General features: G+C 46.9%; 3 protein-coding genes across 8 annotated transcripts in view; 1 reads left to right on the forward strand and 2 right to left on the reverse strand.

Moving 5' to 3' along the window:
- LOC308498182 (polyadenylate-binding protein 2) lies at nucleotides 1-13,808 on the reverse strand. The gene is made up of 7 exons (XM_081049693.1): nucleotides 4,295-13,808; nucleotides 3,838-3,952; nucleotides 3,081-3,148; nucleotides 2,670-2,776; nucleotides 2,070-2,157; nucleotides 1,827-1,978; nucleotides 1-923 (listed from the first exon to the last, which is right to left on the reverse strand). Exons 1-7 carry the CDS (start codon nucleotides 4,646-4,648, stop codon nucleotides 884-886), a joined length of 924 nt encoding a protein of 307 aa, XP_080905819.1. The 5' UTR covers nucleotides 4,649-13,808; the 3' UTR covers nucleotides 1-883.
- Nucleotides 11,067-15,990, reverse strand: BCL2L2 (BCL2 like 2). Its single transcript, XM_081049699.1, has 4 exons — nucleotides 15,887-15,990; nucleotides 15,500-15,587; nucleotides 14,594-15,033; nucleotides 11,067-13,980 (listed from the first exon to the last, which is right to left on the reverse strand). Exons 3-4 carry the CDS (start codon nucleotides 15,023-15,025, stop codon nucleotides 13,831-13,833), a joined length of 582 nt encoding a protein of 193 aa, XP_080905825.1. The 5' UTR covers nucleotides 15,026-15,033; nucleotides 15,500-15,587; nucleotides 15,887-15,990; the 3' UTR covers nucleotides 11,067-13,830.
- PPP1R3E (protein phosphatase 1 regulatory subunit 3E) overlaps nucleotides 15,060-20,321 on the forward strand; it is a 20,515-nt gene continuing 15,253 nt past the window's right edge. For 3 of the 6 annotated variants that reach the window (XR_013993440.1, XR_013993441.1, XM_081049694.1), the window contains exon 1: nucleotides 16,055-20,109. Coding sequence is in view for 4 of the 6 variants with exons in the window: in XM_081049694.1 (XP_080905820.1) it covers nucleotides 19,693-20,109 (417 nt within the window). In the remaining 2 variants the exon portion in view is untranslated. Of the gene's footprint in view, nucleotides 15,387-16,054; nucleotides 20,110-20,321 lie in introns of those variants that run through there. The other 3 variants (XM_081049697.1, XM_081049695.1, XM_081049696.1) reach the window with 3 other exon arrangements.

Genomic DNA, 20,321 nt, shown 5'->3' on the forward strand with positions numbered 1-20,321 from the left:
AAGGCCAAACAATTTTTATTTTCAAAAACAACTTTATTCATGACACATATTAAAAAAAACTCCCACCCCCTGGAAATGAGCTAAAAAAATAAACAAAATCCACCTCCCACCTCCCTGTTCCCACTTCCTCCCATTCCCTCCAAATAAAAGGGAAAAAAAGGCAAAGGAAAAAAACAAAACAAAAAAACTGAAAAACAAAAAACGCCCCCAAATCCCCCCAAAACAAAGTAGTGCATTTCCCCAAGGGGAAGGGGAATTTACACTGGAGCCGCTGGGAGCGGAACGGAGATCTTCCGGCTACAGAAACCTGCAAAGAAAGACACTCAAAACAGAAAAAGAAACACAAAAGGAAACAAAACAGATCACCAGGCAATCTGCAGGGGCAGGGAGGCGGAAAAGAGGGGTGGGGAGGGTGGTAGACCTGGCAGGACAGGAGCAGGCAGGCAGGGACTGTGAAAGTTAGGGAGAAGATGGAGGGAAGGTAACAAGCAGAACAGTTTGGTGTCCTTCCAGAGCCCTGGGTAAAAAAAAACCCCTACCACCCATGCCCACCTACCCTTGAGCAGCCCCCAAGGGGGTGAAGTGGGGACAGGGAAACAAGGGGAGCAGCTTGCGCAGTTGACACGTGTCCATGGAGAATCCCCAGAATGAATGAGCAGCCCCCTGCCCCACTCCCTGGGCCTTCCCCTACTCCCCAGAGCAGGTCCCTCCTCAGCAGTTAGTTATGGGATTCTCCCCCCTTCCACAGTATATCTTTTTTTTTTTTTTAATATTTTTTTTCCATCAAGGTCATCTTCTGTTTTTCTTTTTTTTTTTTTAATTCTTTTTTTTTTTTCCTTCTTTCCTCTTTTTTTCCTCTCTCTCCTCCTAATACACACTTTTTTTAGTAAGGGGAATACCATGAAGTCGCTCTAGCCCGGCCCCTGGAAGAAAGAAGGAGAGTTAGGTGTTAACATCATCACTAGATAGTTCAGTCAAGCCCCTCCCCGTGGGCCCTTGCCCCAGTTACTGTGAAGGGAAGGGGGGAAAGAAGTTTCCAAGTGTCCTAAAAATGACCCCACAATCCCAGAAATAATGACACAGCTGGCAAATGGGAGGGGGGATTGACAGAATACTTCTCCAAACAGTGGCAATAGAGAAGTGCATCTGAGACACAGGGGCAAGAAAAAGGGCTCATTGTGTATCCAGTTTTTAATTCTCCACAGCTCTTAAACCCTAGGCCTTCACCAACAGATCCTCGCTAACTCCTGGGAGCAGACAGGTAAGTATTATGAAAAGCCCAGGTCTACTACATGTCTATCTTATCTATTTAAATGAACAGACAGAAGTAAAGCAAAGTAACGTGGGCCCAGTAAGAAAATTAACCTTGAGAAAGACTGACTCAGTTGAAGAATAAATATCGCAATATCCTCCTACATAGCTGTTGAGGAGGAGCAACTGGCCTCTGGTATTCCGCCAAGAGACATTTAAGCTTCAACACCTCCCTAATTCTAGGAAAAATAGCAAACGTCCAAGCAGTGCTTTCACTGACTGCTCTGAGGCCCTGCTCTTCCCCGCCTTCTGTGTAAACATTGTCACTGCCACCAACTCTCAAGGAAAAAGGCAGGGGGAAAAAGCATCTCTCCGAACAAAGTGGAGAGATCCAGCCCTTATCACCAATTCCTGTTCCAGAAAAAGATGATGAGACTGGCCTCCTGGCCCGGCCTGCAACTACCTTCCTGCAGGCTGAGGGGAGGGTAAGGGAGGGAGGTTCCTCAGATCAGGAAAGAAGGAAGCATACAGGGCTCATGGGAGGCGGGGGAGAGGAGCAGCCCATCTATCCTGACCTGTAGACGCGACCCCGGGGCCTGCTGTTGAAACCACTGTAGAATCGAGAGCGGGAACTGTTGTAGTTGGTGGTCCGGGCCCGGTATCGCGCTCTTGGGAAACCCCGGTCTGTTGTGCTGATGCCTGGTCTGTTGGTTCGTTTCGGGATCACCTGAGAGGGAGGGAGGTCCAACAGAGAGCCTCCGAGTCAGCCTCGAGACCTTACAGCACAGAACCAGAGCAGCACTGAGCACGGGGCTTACCTTGATTTGTCTTCCTCTAAACAGGGACTCATCTAAGGCCAGGGAAGTCCTCACGGACTCTTTGTCTGAGAACTCTATGTATGCAAACCTGCAAAGAGGAATTATCACTTCAGCTATCTGAGGTTGCAAAGAGCAGCTCAGAGACCAAATCCAACATGCAGGCAGGCTTTGTTTGGGTACAAGGGATTCACATTGTTACTTACTGGTCAAAAACTTTTTAAATGGAAGATTTTAATCAAAATTTCCAGTTACTCTTGGAAAATGATACAACAGGACACACAGGGCCCGATCTCCATATGGCAGAACCAGCTGGGGCCAAACAGAAGCAGGCCCTTACCTACCGTGTTTCCCCGAAAATAAGACCTAGCCGGACAATCGGCTCTAACGCGTCTTTTGGAGCTAAGATTAAGTAGCTTTCATCTGTTTTCTGTCTGGCCTCTGAAGGCATTTATGTGCAACCCAATATATACCAACATTAATGCCATATCTTAAAAGACAAAGACCACTTGTTTTAACAGCAAGTTAATTTAGTGCTCAATATAAAACACAATTCCTTTTTGAACTGTGGTTAAAACGATCTCAACTTACTTTCATACTTACCCTTTGGGATGGCCACTAAATTTGTCACAGAGTATGGTAACACGGTTGACTGAGCCACAGCCATGAAAGTGTGCTTCTAGCTCTTCTGCTGTTGCACCATAGTCCACCTGTGGGGTGGGGGCAGGTACATTAAACAGGTACTGGACAAACTCCTGTCTCAACAGGTACCTTGCCAGCCTTTGGGCTGGGCATCCATATACAGTAAGGCACATGAAATCTGACTCGAAGGAACTACTCTCTTTTCTTTCCAACACCGAGCCTCTGCTGATTGCCATTACCTTTTACCTCCTCCCAACCCTCTCTCCACTCCCTAAATCCACCAACTATCCTGGAAATGTTCCTTTCAAGACTATTAAATAACTCCCCCAAACAAGAGCTTCCCCCAACCTCAACCAGGGCCCTAGTACATACATTGCCAACATAGATGGAACGGGCATCAGCCTCCATCTTCTCCTCAATAGACATAATCACTGGGCCAGCTTTGAAGAAAAACAAACAAACAAAAAACACTTGTTTTCTGCTTGACCAATATAGGCCACCACCACCACCTCTAGCGAACACAAAGATTTTTGTCTTCTCTTTGCTGAACCCATTACCTAGAATAGTGTCTAGTACATAGTAGATGCTCACTAAATATTTGACAAATTAAGAAACAGATTAATACATTCTTAAAATCAAAGAAAACAGTACAGGAATCTGCTCCAACCCCCAAATTAAGTCTCTCCTGAATAGCCTTGGTTGAAACGCTTTGAAAAATGAACAAAATTATGTGGGATTTGACATTTGTAAATTAAAGGGGAAGCCCCTGAAGCTGAGCAGTTTCTCTTAGGACTCCAAACTAAAGTCTCTCCAACTTAAGAAAGAACTATCAGACTTGAAGGTCAAATGCCAGCTGGCAACCTCCACAAAAGATAGAAGTAACTAAGAACAAAGAGAAACACATTTGTAACAAGGACAAAGGGAGGCACAAGTCAATCATCACAAAAACATAGCTTCTGTCTCATAAAGGTCAGAGGAACACACAATGGACTATGACCGCGGTTCCTGACCAGTAATTGCTCGGACAAGCAGCTCCACGGTCCCCAGCATCTAATCCCACGTAACCCGTGCTCCCACAGCCCTTCCAATCCGAGGACCTCGGCTCTGCGTGTAACCGACAGTTACTCACCATTGCCTGGAGGTGGACTCATATTCATCTGCTTCTCCACCTCGTTCTGTAGCTCCTTTAGCTTTTCAGCTTCTTCCTCCATCTCCCTGACTCGCGCTTTAATCGCTTCCAGCTCCTACAATGAGTGGGGAAGATACGGAGAAGAGCTTAAGAGGAACCAACGCAGGGGCTCTGCCCTGCTCTCGGTCTGCTGCCCCAGCCATGCTCAGCCATTTCCCTCGCCCCACGCGAGGGTCATGATGAGAAAAGCACGCTACCTTCTCTAGAACAACACTAGGTACCCATGACGCCCGAATCAACCCAGTCGGGCCTCTTCTGGCGGTCGAGGATCCGTCGCCGGCCCGGCCCCAGCCACGTTATTCTCCGCCCACCCCACCCCACCCCCACCCGCCTCCCGCTAGTAGCTCTGGGCCTCCCGTGATCCCGCCGGCCAGTTCACTCGCCCTCCTTCCCTCACCGGGTCCTCAATGGCGCCGTCCCCCGGGTCACTCTCCACCAGTCCCGGCTCCTCCTCCTCCTCCTGGCTGCCGGGGGCTCCCGAGCCAGGCCCAGGGCCCGGAGCTCCCGGGGGGGCGCGGGGCCGGGGAGGCTCCTCTTCGGGCTCGGGCTCGGGCTCCGGCTCCAGCAGCAACTCCCCAGGCTCCAGTTCCTCAGACTCCAGGCCGTTCCCGTAGTCCCCTGCGCCCCCTGGGGCCCCCTCCCCGGCCTCCCCACCGGCCCCGGGCACAAGATGGCGTCGCCGCCCCGGCCCGGAGCCCCGACCGCCCGCAGCCCCCGCTGCCGCTGTCGCCGCCGCCGCCGCCGCCGCCATCGCCGCTCAGACTGGGGCCCGCCGCCCAGCGATTGGAGAGGGGCGCCGGCCACGCCGAGGACTCATTAGTCAAGCGGCCTGCCCGTCACCACGAGCTAGGACTCCATTGGGGAATATTACTTGGCAATCAAATAAGACCCCACCTCTAAGGCGGGATATTACGCCAAACTCTCAAATCCCGGTAGGGGAAATCAGTCTGTCAATCAACACACGCTCCCACTTCCTCTCAAGTCCTTAGGTAACAATACCGCCACGCTATGACGACATTCCTGCTTCTCCCGCCTACTGGCGGGTCCGCGAAATATATGACGCTCCATGATTGGCCGCTGGCAAGGCGAGTGGAAAGGACCAATCTTCCGCTTGCCTCGCCGCAGTGGCCGTCTCGATGTCGATTGGCTCGCGAGATTTGAAGGACTGACACGTTTTTGTGACAGGTGAACCTTGCCTCGAACGGACTTGCCGGGCTTACAGCAAGGGAACCCGAGGTCACATGACTAGTCATTAGGGGGCCGCCATCTTGATACGATTGGCTGCCAACTAGTGAGCCGTTGGAAGGTAGAGGCCAGAAACATGCGGCGGTTTCTAGAAACTGGCGTCCTGACCAGGAAAGCACCAATAAATTGTATAATATCTTGTTGGAAATGGAGGGTAGTACTGAACAGAGCTCCCCAGGAAGGAGCTTACTTTTCCCATCCAGGTTATTGGCACCACCATCCACCAGGTCTCTGAAACTAGAGGAATCCTCACTCCAGAACTGCTATGCACGAGTCCTGTCCGTTCTCTGCAGAGGCATGTTTTCCAAGCCCTCTGCACATGCCCCAGTTTCAGCCTGTTCCATCTCTTGGACTGCTTTGCTGCAACCCCCTAATGGGTCTCTCAGCTTCTAGTGCCACCTCCAATCGGCACCACGCCCAGACTGAGCTGGCTCCCCTTCGCTGTCCAAGTAATCTCAAAACTCCCTACTGTGGCATTAGAGACCGCAGGACTAGGCTACTTCCTAAATGTTATTTCCACACTCCTCTTTCCAGGGGGTGTACCTGCACCCAAGTCAGTGCCTCTACATGCAGTCCCTCTTCTACAAGACCACTGCAAACCCCACCATCACCTCTCCAGAGGAGCCTTCCACTAGCCTCCCTTGCTCTCCCATGACAAGTGGGCCTACCTCCACTGTACCGGTAATCATTTCGTCGTGCTACGTTTCCTAACTAGATTGTGAGAGCTTGGAGATGACGCTGGCTTCTAATTATAGTTGCATCTCCTCCTTGGGGCAATATGCCTAGCAGATGGTAGGTGTCCGATTATGCTTGTTGACTGAAGGATGCATTGATCGGATACCTGGGTACCACCCTTCATCTTCATAACTTTCCCAGCCCCCAAAACCTTCCTTCAGACCCCAGAGGAATTTCCCAGGTCAGGTTCCCACTACACCGTTGCATTCTGAGATACCAGAGACCTAGTCCTGGAAAGCAGAGTTGCCATATTTTAGCAGTGATCCTATGTATTTATTAAAAAGGAAGGAACGGCGGCGCTAAGTCTCCAAGAAGGATATTTGTAGCCAGACCAAGCTACAGCTTGAGAGCCAGGTTAACACGAGCCCAACCAAATAGTTAAACAACCCCCACAAGATGTTCATGGCTAGAGTAGGGGGATTTAGAGTAGAGGAAATCCCTATTAGCAAAACCAAAAGTCAAAACCTTCTCAGTATACCCCACTCTTCCCCTCACACTCACTTTTTCTCACGAATCCTTACCTCAAGAACAGGGGAACTTGGAGCAGTCACAGTTGCTTCAAGTTTCATTGAAAATTACTTCATCAGCCATCTCAGCTTCAGTGGTCTGGGAGAACTAAGTTGAACACCGAAGATAAACTCTAAAAGATTGTCAGTTCACTGGAAGAAAAAAAAATCTTTTCTACTGATCCTAATCTGATTAAGATATAGATATTTTATTGGTACCTAATTTAATCTAAGGAAGCCAATTAAGGGTAATAGGATTTTTTGTTTTTTAGGCCTTGAATCCTAATTTTGTTGAGCACTTGATTTTGTAATAGGCACTATCCTAGGTTCCTTATCATCTCATTGAATTCTTACAACAACCATAACCTTTTTTAGGGATGAGGAAAGAGTGAAGTAACTCACCCAAGTCATGGAACTAATTATAAGTGAGCAGGGAATTCAAAGTCAGCTTTCAAAGCTCAGATCAAAATTACTGTAAGGTCTGCTTTAATACACAAAGATTACATTATGTATGATATTGAAATTGAGAAAAAAACTAAGTTCCAACAATAGACAAATGTTTAGGCAAACTATAATTACATCCAAAGATTATTATGCACCTATGAAAAGATTTGCACACAGTGTGATAACATGAAAAAATAATTTTTGTTCATTCAAAGAAGTAGGATGTAAAACTGTATATAAAGTAGATTAAAACTAACTTACTTAAAAAAACAAACAAACAAACTTGGGCATTGGGGATTAAAAGGAACAGGAACCAGTAGAGTCTTTTCTTTGGCAGTGTGTACCAAAAGTTTTAAAATGTTGAAATTCTTAACCCAATAATTGTATTTCTTATAATCTATTCTAAAGAAATAATCTAAAAACTGGGAAAACATTTAAGAATAAAGATGTTCATCAAAGTGAAAAAATGTAAACAACTCGAATGTTCAAGTGGGCACTTTCAGGAAAATTATTGTACAAACATAGATGTAATTTTATAAAGTTATTATGCCTTCAAAACATTTTTAACGACAAGGAAAAATGCTTGCAATAATGCTAAGCAGGACTGTTTGAAGTATAAAAAATTATATATACAGTATGATCATAAAATATAAGCACAGATAAAATATGGGAAAAAGTATGCCAAAATGTTAATAGTGGTTCTCTCTGAGTAGTAGGATTATGACTGATCTTCTTTATAATTTTCTATGTTCTATGATTTCCCCACAATATCATATATTTATTTAAAATTAAAAAAATACTGACTTCCAAAGTTATTCTAATAAGCAGAATTACTTTTACAAACACACACATTTAAAAAGATATTTGAATGATGACTTGTAAAGGTAATTCCCTATTAAACTAAAAACTGTAAAAGGCATGGACACCGTCTTACTGATATTTGTATTCCCATTGCTTATCACTGTGTGTGCAATAAATAAATGTTAACTGAAGGAATGCTCTTCTCTAATAATATGATTTAATATTTTGCATGTTATTATTGCATAGAGAACATCAAAAAGATAGGTTTCCCTCTGAGAATGAATTTTTTAAAAAATTAGGATGTAATAATGTGAGATTCATTTGTTATAATAGGGGGCCATGGAGTTTTGGGGAAAGTTAAACTCAGTGATGTTGTGTCCTAGAAGAAGGAAAAATGTGTTAATAAAAGAGAGTGGCAGTGGAGTTGAACAAAGGAGAATTAAATCAGTAAAAATGGATGAGGGCATCTCCAGTTCTGTCCAGAAGGGACAAGTTTTCTCACTTAACATAAACATTTGGTTTCTTGGTAGTTTTATGCCTATTTTCAACTCCCACTTTGAAATTTTTACCAGCTACAATCATTCTCTATAATCTAGAACTATATTGTTTAATATGGTAGTGACTAGTCACACATGACTACTGAGTACTTTAAACATTAGTAGTCCAAACTGAGATGTGCTGGAAGGGTCAAATATACACCAAATTTCAAAGATTTAGTGTGTAAAAGGGATTGTAAAATAATTTGTTTAATATTAATTACAGGATGAAATTATAATAGTTTTTATATACGGGGTTAAATGAAATATTATTAAAATTAGTTTCACCTGTTTCTTTTTGCTTTTTTAATGAGGCTGGAAAATGTAAAACTACATATGTGGCTTGCATCATATGTCTATTGGACAGTATTGATAACAGAACTTTAGAGCCTTGATCATTTACTTACCTCTCTTTTGGAGCAGACTCCAAATCTTTTCTAATCAAAGTCTGGCCCCACCTACGTTAACACCCTAGGTCTGCCAAGGTATGGAAGTGGGGTGGCTATTTAAATGAGAAGGAGCAGTTGGGCTGCTTAATTTCCATTCTGCTTGGTTGACGGTTTAAAAACTTTGTACTTGAAAAACTTGTTTTAATATACTGCAACAGAAATGTGTCCCTTACCAAGAAATGAGAAAATACTGAAAACAAAAAGAACAAAATAAAATTACCCATAAAATCCACCACCCAGAGATAATCACTAATGATATTTTGGTATATAACATTTCTGACATTTTCAATACACAATTACATATAAAGGCGTGCATGCACACAAAATATGTATGTATGTATGTATGTATGTATGTATTTAATGGGATCATACTGTACATATTCTTTTCTAACCTATTTTTCACCCAATAAGATACAGAAACACCTTTCAATATCAATAAAAATATTTTTCCAATTCATTTTTTTCATGACTTTACTCAAAAGTCACCTTAGAAATGAGGCCTTCCCTGACCACTCTATTTAACATTGAAATCTACACATACACACACACCTTCCAGTCCCACCCTAATAAAATCATTTTTCTTCACAGCATTTGTCACCTAACACGAAATGTTAATGAATACTGTGAAATTTATTTAGTTTTTGTTTTTTTCTCTTACTAGAATATAAGTATCGTGAAAGCAGAAATTTGTGCTGTTTGTTCATTTCCTATCTCAATGTCTAGAACTGTGCGCTTAGCACACAGAAGATGCTTGAATGTTTGCTGCATGAATGAATGATTGAATGAAGAACTATAAAGCATTCCACTACATTATGTTTTCTGGTTGATTTAAAATGTTGTTAATTTATTTATATCTCGCCTGTATGCACATTTAAGGCAGCTTTTAAAGTTTTCAAAGAATCTGACCTCAAGTAAAAATAGTATTTCTAATCCATCCATTGGCTAAAAATTGTAACTAAATGTTGCTTAACTTTTATGAAAAGTACCATGTGGAGAAATAACATTCACAGAAAACTGTCTGAAGGATAAACAATCCATCTGTCCATTTATATAGTCTGAAATTAGCCCTATATTAAACTAGAGCATCATAGAGCTATTTGGGCTAAATTGTGATGAGCTCGATAAAACAAGGGTAGGACCTACTAAATAAATCCTCATTTGGTGTTTCTATAAGAAACAACGGTGCAAAACTCAACATCATATTTGCTGCCAGCTGTTATAGAGGGTGGTGTCCTCTATTACTCAGTGTCTTCTTGGAAGAGCTACAAAACTTTTTGCCTATCTTGGGAACTGATAGGCTTTTATAAATCCTAAGAGGAATGTGAATCTCATTAAGTTTTCCAATTTGTTTTAGCTGCCAAGAAGCTCAGAGCTGAATTCACAACCTAGCTTTAGTATTTGGGAAAACTGCTTATAGAATGCATTTCTGTGCATTAATTTTCCTTTTGCTTTCATTTTATTGTAATATTTTCAATTTTCCCTTTACCCCTACTTTAAAAATCTGTATTTTCATATTGTTTTGTCTTTTGTGTATTCTAGTAAGATGTCTCAAATGCTTATTGGAACTAGGCAAATGTAAATCAATCAATCATTAAATCAATCACATTGTAGTGGAGACATAAATGCACTATCAAAGCCTGATGATATCAACTATTAAGAGCATCTAATTCCCTTTTCCCTAGTGCCATGTTCATCAAGCTACTCTCAGATTTTAATATGGCTTGCCCTGTGGATTGTTCTAGAGAGAGAATGGAAATGCAACACTGGATTCCTATAAGCAGTATACTTCTCCTACAATTTAACACAAACCCAAACATTTTATTGCACTGGATTATAGAAAGACTAGAATTTCCTTTTTGTAAATTAAAATTAGGATCACTATCTCTGTCAGACATGATTTTGATATCCTAGACCCGAAGTACAGCGAGATGGGCTGAGAAACTCCTGTAGTTTCCATCCAACTTAGAAATTTGCATTAAATTTCTTGAAACCAGATGTCTTGGGACCAGAAAAGGAAGGAGGGGCTCTGTTTTTGCCAGACTTTTTTTTTAAGTCTGAAGTAGACAGCAGGGTATTGTGGAAAGAGAAATGCTCATTATCACACACTCCTGATTAGAGGTTGAACCACAACTGGGGATTTGATTACCATCACACAAAGATTTTTAGTAGGTTTTCTTTTGTTTTTTGTTTGTGGCCATCCCAAAGTATACACACACCCTCTTAAGGCTTGGGCTGGCACAGATGGAGTTCTTGGCTTTGCGCATTTGACCGGGGTGGGGGATAGGGGAACAACTCTGATTTTCTTTTTTACATTTTTTTTTGTCTCAACACTTTCCAAAATCTCTGTTACTCTAATTCTTGCCCTTAACAAGGTCATGAAGAGATGATTGGATCAAGAAATGTCCTGACCCCAGGCTCTATACAGTGTAGAAGTCACAAACCCTGCTCAGTCCTTCTCATTAAACTTCTGGGCTTTATTTATTTTTTAATACGACCATTACATATTACACAAAAATAAAAGTCAAATGAACTTGGTATTTATAAATTATTAAATAAAAATACAGGAATATATATTTATATTTATAGAGCTTTTTCTTTTCTTCTAAACTAACCAAATCTGTTCTCCCGCCGTTTTATGATTTAAAAAAGTAAAATAGTGTATGCCCTAGAATAAGTGGGGGATGGGATTAATAATCGCAGGACCCAGCTGCCCTACTTCTGTTCCTTCCTTGGCCTAAGCAAGTCCTTATTTGTCCCTTTGGGCTCTGGAGAGCAAGAAACACCCTCTCCACCTAGTTAATCTCTGAAAATGACAATTAGATTTATTTCCCTTATTTAAAAAAATGAAATAGATTTAAAAATTGGGAGCCATACTCAGCCTTCCTGGCCAAGAGCTAATCCCAAGGAACTATATGGCTCTAGAAGACAGTCTCTACTTTTCCCTGACAGAAGAGTCTCTGGGGTTTCCGTTGCCCCTCTAGCTAAGAAGGGAAGGATAGTTCAAAACAGCCCACTGTGGTCCCATCCAAGCTATGCTTCTGGGAATCCAGACCATGCCCTTTATACTTTCAGAAAACAGCCTCTCCTTTCACCCTGGTGTGAAGGCCTCAAAGCAGGGCATTTTGGTAACCATGGGCCCTGCTGCCCGTTTGCTAAAGGCCCCCCGAAAAGAGCAACAGGGATAGGCGTCCTGTGGTAGAGGGTAGGGTGATGAGTCTGCCCCAAACCTGGGGGAGCACAGGCTCCAATAGGAGCTGATGGTCTAGTCAGTGGTTTTCCAACTTTTTTTCAGCAGCAAACCCCTTAATGCAAATAAAATCTTACCCTGAACCCCGATATGTAAGACAGCTACAAGGGGAGCTGTTCTGTTTGAGGGCAAGTAGCCCAGCCTGCTCACCTCCCCCACCTTCATCTCCCCGAAGGACTCCTGAGGCAACCCCTAGGAAACTTCGGGGCTCTGCCAGGCAGTTTGAAAACCACTGGCCTAGTTTGTCCTGAGCAAGTCAGAGACCCCCCACCCCAACTGCGTGCCACAGAGCAGCTCTGAGTTTCTGGTACCAGCATACTCACAACAGACCAAGTGGCACATGCAGCCTACCACCTCCCCCATAAATACCATTAAAAAGTGCAGCCCTCTCTAAAAAGCAAAAGTCTGGGCTAAACACCTGAGGCCAATTTTGGTCCCACATTCTAGTGAGTACAACTATGTTGCCACCTTCTGGGACCAAGTGAAAATCTCCAAGAAGAGTGAACCATGGTCAAGCTAAGCTGATCAGTGCTCAGGATCAAGGGCAGGGTTCTAGAGCACTGTGTCTGAAGGAGTAAGCATTGGAGAGCAGCAATTTTAGCACCTTGGAAAGTGCAGCAGTGAGGTCTGGCTCAGGGCATGCATCTGGAGTGAAATCATTTCCTTCTCAAAAGAAAAAGCTATCATCTGAATCTGTTCTAGAGGACTGTGAGCTCTCAAATTAACATCCTCAGACTCTGAGGTACAGACACGTAACACCCATGCAAACAGCGTGGCTCCAAAGAAAATATAAATGCTTCCAGATCATGGCACGTACTCTAGAACCCACACACCTGGCCCTTGATAAAGCAGCGCCAAAGCCCACCACACAGAACAGGTCACAGAGCACACGTCACCCTCACACCCATGGGGTTCAGAGCTGGAATGTTCCTCTCAAGGCATCTACAGTCTCACTGAGACACAGTGCAGGACCCAGAATGTATTCTAGATCAGCATTTATGTCACACACTCAAAAGGAAAACTAATTAGAGCCCCAATTTAGAGTTTCAGTTTGGGTATAAAAGGTCCCAGAGATAGGGAACACTTTAGGCACCAGTGTGCCCCAGTGGGAGAGGAGGGCGGCAGGCAGGTCCCCCTACCAAAGCCTCTACCCACTGCAGGCTCCGCAGCCCTGCCTTTCTGTCAGAGCCCAGGAGGCAGCAGCACGTGCGTGATGCACATGGAAAGGGGACCGTGAAGGAACAAGGCCAGCTACAGAACTGCTTTTCTCTCCAAAGCCCTGCTAACCACTTTCTGCAGAGAAGTGCCCAAAGCCCTAGTCTGGATACAGTGTTTCTCCCTCAGCCTTGAGGCACCAGGACAAAGGGGGGGGGGCGGGAGGGGGGAAGAGAACTGCCCCTTGTTCTTGCCACTGCAAGAGGGAATGTTTTCTCCTGATGTATCCCACTGCCACCAGATTAGACAAGCAGCCCAGCATGCACATGAGCACGCGTGCACATGCACACGCGTGTCCAAGCAGCCCACTGTCACAGCCACCTCTCCCTATCACCTGAGAAACCGAGCTTCCATTCCAAGGGATGTGCCTTCTGTGTTTTCCCCAAGTCCCATTCATCCAATGGAGACGCCAGCCCCTCCTGCAAGCCCACCTTCCTCAGGCTGCAAGCCAAGCTCCAGTTCCAGATGCCCGTGCCTCCACCTACAGGCCTGACCCCCCCCCCTCCACCTTCCCCCAACCCCAGGATGACTCCACCTCCTGGCCTCCTGACTTGCCAGATACATTCCCCAAGATCTCCAGATCACTCTTCCTACCATCTGCCTGGCACACTCAGCTCCCTCACACACTACCCTGCCCACTCCCATCCCCGTGTCATGCCTATCTAGTCACCCCACTTCTTTCCAGGGCATTTCTCTGTTCTGTTCCTGCTCTCCTGTCCCCCAGCCACACAAAGCCCCACCGGCCCTGGACTTCTTCACTTGCTAGCAAAAAAGGCCCCTACGGTTACCAGGGCCCCCAGTGCCACGGCCCCCGTCAGCACTGTCCTCACTGACGCCCAGTTCCCCTCCCGCAGACGCCGCGCCTCCTCCAGGGCCCCGTCCCCGTATAGAGCTGTGAACTCCGCCTGTGGGAGAGAAGGGAAGTAGGAGAGAAAGAAGGAGAAAGGGATATCAGGAGAGGAAAGAGTGGAGAAAAGAGGAGAGGAAGAGTTCCAGTTCCATCCACTGCCAGCACTACCCCACACCCAGCTCCTCTCCAGCCAAAGCTCCACTGCTTGCAGTCCCCCATGAGTGACTGGCTCATCTGCCCTCCCTGCCTCAAGTGACTCCCAGACTTTCCTTGGCCAAAAAGTCTGCTCAGAACAGGTGTCATTTGCCAAGGCTTGCCTGACCACCACCCATCCGATTCCTGTCCCCATGCGACACGTACTCAGGTGTAAAATGTTCCTGACGACTGGATGCCATTTCCCTGCAGGCACTCCCCTGAGTACTGTGTATTCTGTCCTCTGCTTTGGACCATGAGCCCATCCAGTGATGACTGCATGGCAGCCCTGGAGTGCAGAGCCCAACATGATGCCCAGGGGAGGGCATGTGATTCCACCCAAATAGGGAGACTCAGCAGCCCCCAGGCCTCATTCCCAGCACAGCGGGGCCCCAGCCTCCAGCCAGGGCCACCCCCCTTACCCCCCCTCCGCTTTACAGGTGGATAGGCAGAGCCACAATTGAGAAGTTTCTTACCCAGCCCCCACTGCTGTGGATCCAGTCAGCTAGCCGCGTCTCCAGGTAGGCCACCATCCACTCCTGTACTTGTCCCACAAGTGGCTCCATCTCCTTGTTGACACTCTCAGCACACAGAGCAGCTCCAAAGACAAAGAAGGCCACAAGGCGGCCCCAGTTGGGACCCCCTTGGAAGAGTTCGTCAGAGACCTGGGTGAAGCGTTGCTGAGCTGAGCCCGGGGTCACATGCAGCTGAGCCGCCAGATCAGAGAAGGTGCGACGGAAGCGGGTCTCGAACTCATCTCCAGCTGCCCGCATGGCTTGGTGCAGCGGATCAGCTGCTGGGCCCTCCCCGGGCCCAGCTCCACAAACATAACCCTTCTGCCTCAGCTTATAGCCTACAAAGTCTGCCACTAGAGCCCGTGTGTCTGGGGCTGAGGCTGGGGTCGCCATCCGGGCGGCTGTAACAGTCAAGGATGAAAGACTGGAATGAATATATGGTTGGAGACCCAGAATGGGGCCTTTCAGGTTTGGCGAACCCAGTGGGACAGGGAGGGAGGTGGCAGGAAATGCTCAGAGACCACTGGGCAGGGAGAGGCAAGAACAAGGAAATTAGGTCGTGGTGAGGGGCCAGAGCAGGAGGGGCTGGCCATTAACTTTGTAATAAGCCAAGTTAAATATAAACAAGTCAATTTTATTTTAAAAATATTTTAGATTCTTTCCATAATAACACCAGCTCTATGACACCCCTACAAACCTCTTCTCCACACTACACACCTTTTGGCTAGAGAAGAGGCTGAGGACCTCCCCAGAGGTAAGATGTGAAGATGCTGGCAAAGGCACAAGATGGGGGAAGAGACAGGGGCTGAAGGGAAAGGTGGGAGAGGCAAAGGGTTGCCTGGGACAGAGAAGGAAGGGAACACTCACCCAGCCTGGATGGCAGCTCTTAGGACCCAGCGCTGGTGGCAAGGAGCCCCCAGCTGGGGCCTTTCATCCTCCTGGCCAGCGTGGAGCCCTGGGAAGGGGAGGACGACATCAGAGCTAGGTGGAGAAGGCCAGGGATCAGGGTCTAGGCTGAGAAGGGCTGGGGTTGCAGCTCCTAGGACAGGGCCCCAGCCCCCATCGCTCTACCAGCTGTGTGGCCGAATCCATGTTTAATGACTGTCCTCCCGGGAAACCCAGGGCCAAGGGCTTCCTGCCGACACCATCTCTACTCCAGGCTCCCCCCAGAGCAGCCCAAAGGCCCAGCTCCTCCCTCACCCCCACCCTCAGCCTGTCTCCAACCCCGCCTGCCAGCCAGGTTAGGGATCTCACGGGTCAGGCCGCTGCCGGGATCCGGGCTGTTTCCTGGTGCAGGAGCTGGGAGGGAGGGAGAGAGGGAGGAAGGGAGGGAAGGAAGGAGGGAGGAGAAAGGGGGGGTGGGAGGGAGGGCCCGGCGCCGGGTGATGATGGGGCCCAGAGATGCGTCCAGAGAGAGGGGCGGGGCTGGGACGCAAGCTTGGGAAGGGCCACAAGTCAGGAAGAGAGAGGGCTGCAGGAGGCCAAGAAGAGCAGGGCCGAGGGCCAGGCCGGGCTCCTGAGCCTGGAGGCTGCCCAGAGAAACTGGCTGGGCCTCAGGAAACCTCGGAGCATACTCAGCATTTGCAGAAGATCTCTGACGTTCCACGCACTTGTTGAACTTTTCCGACCCTGGAGTGGGTGCCTGGAAAGGAGCAATTCCCAAACTGGTGGGAACTGTCTGCCAGGTGACTAGTCCTGTGGAACTGGCAGGCAAAACCTGAACACCAAACATTTCACTTCCTCCTTTCTCCAGGACCTTTAAGCCAGCGGTCCCTTCGTGGGCTGGGGCTCTAGCCAGGCACCAAGGAGCCAGGACTTGGATAGCAAGCAGTTGCTGCAGGTAACTTTTCATCTTCTTTTCTCCTTCTTTTGTAATCAGGTTGGTTTTGTTTTTAATTCTTTTTAGCTAATACATGAGCTCATTCTCATTATGAAAAAGTCAAACAATAAAGAGGTATAGAGAAAAAAATACAAGTCCTCCATCTCCCTTGCTCTGCCCCTCCCACAATTTCTCCTCCCTTTCTGGAGGTTGCCAGTGTCAATCAAGGTTGACATTTATCCCTTCAGATTACACACATATATATATGCACATATTTGTATGTTTATTACTTATACTCGTACATGGCAGTACATTTACACAGGGCAGTTCCCAGGGTTTGAAGCTGTCTGCCCACAGCTGATCCACAGGAGGGCACTCTCAGGCATTCTGACAGGCCCACCAGCTCTTGCAGCTGTCACTTCCTTCAGCTCCATTTGGAAGGATCTCCAACCAAAGGCCAGAAAGAGGTAAGCCAGTTCTCCTTTCCTGCTGGTTCCCTTTGCTTTTACCTTCAGTCCAAGCCTTGGTGTTCCCATCTGCCCCTATGGGCACGGGACAAGCAAAGTCTTTTCTGTAATAATAATAGTAACAACTAACATCTTTTGAAGACGTCTTAGGTGCTAAGTGCTTTTTTTACATGCAGGATATTTTTCCCTCACACCAGTCCTTACGTTGTTCTATCCTCATTCGATGGATAAGTGAAGCTTGGAGAGGTTAAGTGTTTTGCTCCAAGCCACTTACTGAGAAGCCGGACTCAATCTAATTGGGACTTGAAAGCTTTGTCTTAACACCGTATTGCTTCGAGGTGCCTTTTTGCTTCCGTTTTTCAGTGTTGTTATGCTATTTCCAAGTCCAAACTGAATCCGCGCCATTTATAAGCACAAACTCAGTTTTCCTTTGAATTCTGAATGCACAGCCTATTCCACTCTTTCATGACTGTATCCTTTCAACCATCCTCATTTCTTCTTTGCTCTTAGGCTGATCATTCCTGCTTCTACCAGCAAGGTCGCTGCCTTCTTTTGAGAATAACCTAGTCTAGTTCTTCATCTGCAATATTTCTTCTAAGACATTTAACTGAAATAAAAATATTTTGAAGTATCAAGGTCCAAATATATTTCTGTCTGCCCGCCATTTATTTGTAAGCTCTGTGAGAGCAGAAACTGAATTTTATTCACTTTTATGTCCTCAAGTCCTAACAGAACTTCAGTAAATGTTGACTGAATGAATCACTCAACTCCTCTGGCCAGTTATTGAGCAGGCCCAGTTTGAAGATAACTGCAGTTGAAGATAACAAAGATAACTGCAGTTTGAAGATAACAAAGACTGATTTGGAATAAAGGTTCAATGTCAGTCTGAGCTGCCAGGAGAACAAGGTGCTGGACCAACACAAATTACATCAGGTCCAAAGCTGTGTACCTGAAGGATCTTCTCAGACCAACACCACAGAGTCAAGGAATGGCAGCTCAACAGTAGACAAGACAACAGAGTTTTTACCAGAAAACTTCACGCCACATAGGCTAACCTTGAACATTATCTATTTCGTTAATGACATATTTTACCAGAGCAAAGAAGAGTTTTAAACTGCTTGACTGTAAAACAAATTAGTGTAACATTATTTCATACCGTAAGCTATAAAACGAATATTCCATGGGTTATATACATACATATTAAATAAGAAAATAAAACTGAATCACTTTAAAAATCAGTCCTGGCTTGATAGTATTGCTATAGTTAATACTAAAGTTAAAATGCAAACAGGAATGAATTCTACAATAATAAGGTAGTATACGTCTCCCTGTGTATTTCCAACTTAGTCACTTGTTACAGTTAAACTCTCCTGCTGTTTTAAATTTAGAGATTCCATTTCTATTCTAAGACTCCCCACTTCAATACTCTGAAGATGTTAACTATTACCATTAACTGTTTTAATCTTATATAAACAAGTAAATAAGAGAGTGGACTCCAGAGGTGGACTGCTGAGGTTCTAATCCCAGCTCCCTAATTATTATCTTATGTGGCTTTGGGCAAGAGTCTTAGCCCCTCTCTCCATCAATTTTCTCATATGTAAAAATAGCCATAATAAGACTCCCTGCTCCTATGATGGCTGCACTGTATGAGTTAATGTTTGTAAAACTATTACAACCGTATCTAGCACACTGTAAGTGCTATGTAAGATCAGTAGGGAAGTAGAAAAAAAATAAACAAAACTTCACACGCTCTTTTCACTAAAGTAGGAAAAAAATGAAGAAAAACACCCGCCCTGTGCCCTTCTTGGAACCTCCCACTGGAACTAGAACCCTATAGTCCCAGCTCCAAGAGTGTGGTGTGTTCATTCATTCGATAATTTAAAGGCCTACTATGGGATGAACTATCAGACACATCCTCTGTCTTCAAAAGGCTTAGTCAGGATAGAGATCAGAATTCGAACCCATTTTTTTACAGATGAGAAGACTGAGGTTACAAAGATGTTGTGCCTTGTTCAAGGTTATACCGCTAAGTAGCACCAGAAGTGAGACCAGAAGCTTTGTCTTTCTACGACTTTTAGTTCAGAACTTTTTCCAATGGGCCACCCACCCTTGTGGGCCGCATCTCAGTTTTTATTTGGGATTCTGCCTAGTTTTCATGACCTTCCCTTCTTTGCACCCCCCGCCTCACCAAAACCTGTAAACTAGAGTTTAGATAATAGTGAGCCCTGAAGAGAAAGTCACACACTGAGCGTTTTGAACCTTCCCCTGCAAGAAAAGGAAATGTTACTCTTTACATCCTCCATTAACTCATCCCATGCCATAAAGGTTGAGGTCGTTAAAAAAAATTTAAAAGAGCAGAGTGGTCTCACTCAGGACGGAAAGGGTGGAGTCCCCGCCCCCTAGTGCAGCAACGAAGACAGATGGGAGCCACCTGTCAGAGGGCTGTGGGCGGGGGCCTGGGCCGCGACGGCCGCGAGACCCGAGGATGTGTGCTGCTGAGCGCACGCACGCTCAGAGCAGACAGCTAGCAGGAGACAGGAGGTGATCGTCTAAGATCCTGGAAGCTGACAGCAAGAGGGAAGAAAAGGTAGTCATCAAGGCAAAGCAGAACTACGGGAGGTGGAGGATCCTGGAGGTGATAGCAAAGAGTACGCAACTGCGAGGGGCGGTTGAAGCGGGCCGGCGGCTTCTGCGTGGACGCAGGCGAGTGGGCCATTGGGAGCGAGGTCAGAGAGGCGGCGCTGCGGGCGGGCCCTGCCGGGGCGGGGGATGCCATGTCTCGAGAGCGGCCCCCCCGCACCGACATCCCCCGCAACCTGAGCTTCATCGCCGCGCTGACTGAGCGCGCCTACTACCGCAGCCTGCGGCCCAGCCTCGAGGAGGAGCCGGAGGAGGAGCCAGGCGAGGGCGGGACGCGCCCCGGGGCCAGATCGCGCGCGCACATTCCGAGTCGGGGCCGCCGGGCTCGCTCCGCACCCGCCGGAGGCGGCGGTGCCCGGGCGCCTCGCAGCCGCAGCCCCGATACCCGCAAAAGAGTGCGTTTCGCCGACGCGTTGGGGCTGGAGCTGGCGGCCGTGCGCCGCTTCCGCCCTGGAGAGCTGCCCCGGGTGCCCCGCCACGTGCAGATCCAGCTGCAGAGGGACGCCCTACGCCACTTCGCGCCGTGCCAGCCCCGCGCCCGCGGCCTCCAGGTAGGCGGCAGGTGCACGCACGCCCCTTCCCTGGACCTCCCCATTTCGACTGCGGCGGGCATGGGGGAGTGGATTAATCAAGGAATACCCATCTCCACCTCCAACCCCGGGATTGCTCTTGCACGTCCCTTTTGGGGCTCCCATTGGCGAGGGACTATCGGCCGCTCTCGCAGCTGGGCCGCACTCTGAGGGCCCGGACTTCGGGGTCGGCG

Source organism: Rhinolophus hipposideros (assembly GCF_964194185.1).
Source record: "Rhinolophus hipposideros genome assembly, chromosome: 5".
In the NCBI taxonomy this organism is placed as follows: domain Eukaryota; kingdom Metazoa; phylum Chordata; class Mammalia; order Chiroptera; family Rhinolophidae; genus Rhinolophus; species Rhinolophus hipposideros.